This window comes from Condylura cristata, unplaced genomic scaffold (genome assembly GCF_000260355.1).
Source record: "Condylura cristata isolate star-nosed mole 26May11 unplaced genomic scaffold, ConCri1.0 scaffold00033, whole genome shotgun sequence".
NCBI lineage: Eukaryota > Metazoa > Chordata > Mammalia > Eulipotyphla > Talpidae > Condylura > Condylura cristata.
Genome location: NW_004567134.1, coordinates 18,984,456 through 18,985,371, shown reverse-complemented (window position 1 = coordinate 18,985,371; position 916 = coordinate 18,984,456). Strand labels below are relative to the sequence as shown.

General features: G+C 75.4%; 1 protein-coding gene across 1 annotated transcript in view; it reads left to right on the top strand.

The window, feature by feature from the left end:
• CHL1 (cell adhesion molecule L1-like) overlaps positions 1-916 on the top strand; it is a 19,025-nt gene that overhangs the window by 5,176 nt on the left and 12,933 nt on the right. The window contains exons 6-7 of the mRNA XM_012732099.1: positions 74-241; positions 681-865. Coding sequence (XP_012587553.1) covers positions 74-241; positions 681-865 — 353 coding nt within the window. The remainder of the gene's footprint in view (positions 1-73; positions 242-680; positions 866-916) is intronic.

Here is a 916-nt window from a genome sequence, read left to right as displayed (position 1 = left end):
CGCCTGGCCTCTGCACACCTGCGGCCTTGAGGGGCCCTGGACGGGCCGGCGCCTGCGGGCGGGGTCTCCGCAGACCGGCGGGGGGCTGCACTCAGGGCCGTCTGTCCTGCTCTGCCGCAGCCAACTCCATCAAGCAGAGGAAGCCCCGGCTGCTCCTGCCGCCCGCCGAGAGCGGCCCCGAGACCTCCGTCACCGTGCTCAAGGGCCACACGCTGCTGCTCGAGTGCTTCGCCGAGGGGCTGTGAGTGCCGCCGGGCGGGCGGGGGTGGGGGTGTCCTCCCACTCAGCCCAGGCACTGGCCTGCAGCAGCCGGGCACCCCGGGCCTCTGCGTCTGGGCCTCCTCTGAACTCCTGCTGCTTCCCCACGCTGGGTCCACCGGGAGCGGAGTCCTCCCCGTGGCCGGTCCTCCCTGTGGCCGGTCCTCCCGGTGGCCAAATCCTCCCCGTGGCCAGATCCTCCCTGTGGCCAGATCCTCCCCATGGCCAGATCCTCCCGGTGGCCAGGCCCTCCCGGTGGCCGCTCTCGGACAGCCCACGGCAGCCCGGCCCCCGTAGGGCCCCCACCGAGCACCCCACAGCCGGTCCTGCGTGGCCCCAGGGAGCCTGGCCTCCTGGGGAGACCCCGGGCCGAGCCGCCCGGAGCCCCGCGGGGCTGCGTGCTCACTGGCGCCGTCTTGCAGCCCCACCCCGCGGGTGGAGTGGAGGAAGACGGGGGCCGACCTGCCGCAGGGGAGAGAGGCGCAGGGGAGCTTCGGCAGCTCGCTGCGGATCGAGGCGGTGACCGGCCGGGACGGGGGCACCTACCGCTGCACGGCCAGCAACGCCCTGGGCGCCGCCACCCACGACTTCCGCGTCGCCGTGGAAGGTACCACGGCCCCCCGCGCGGCGCTCGACACAGGGCCTCAGGCGCGGGCAC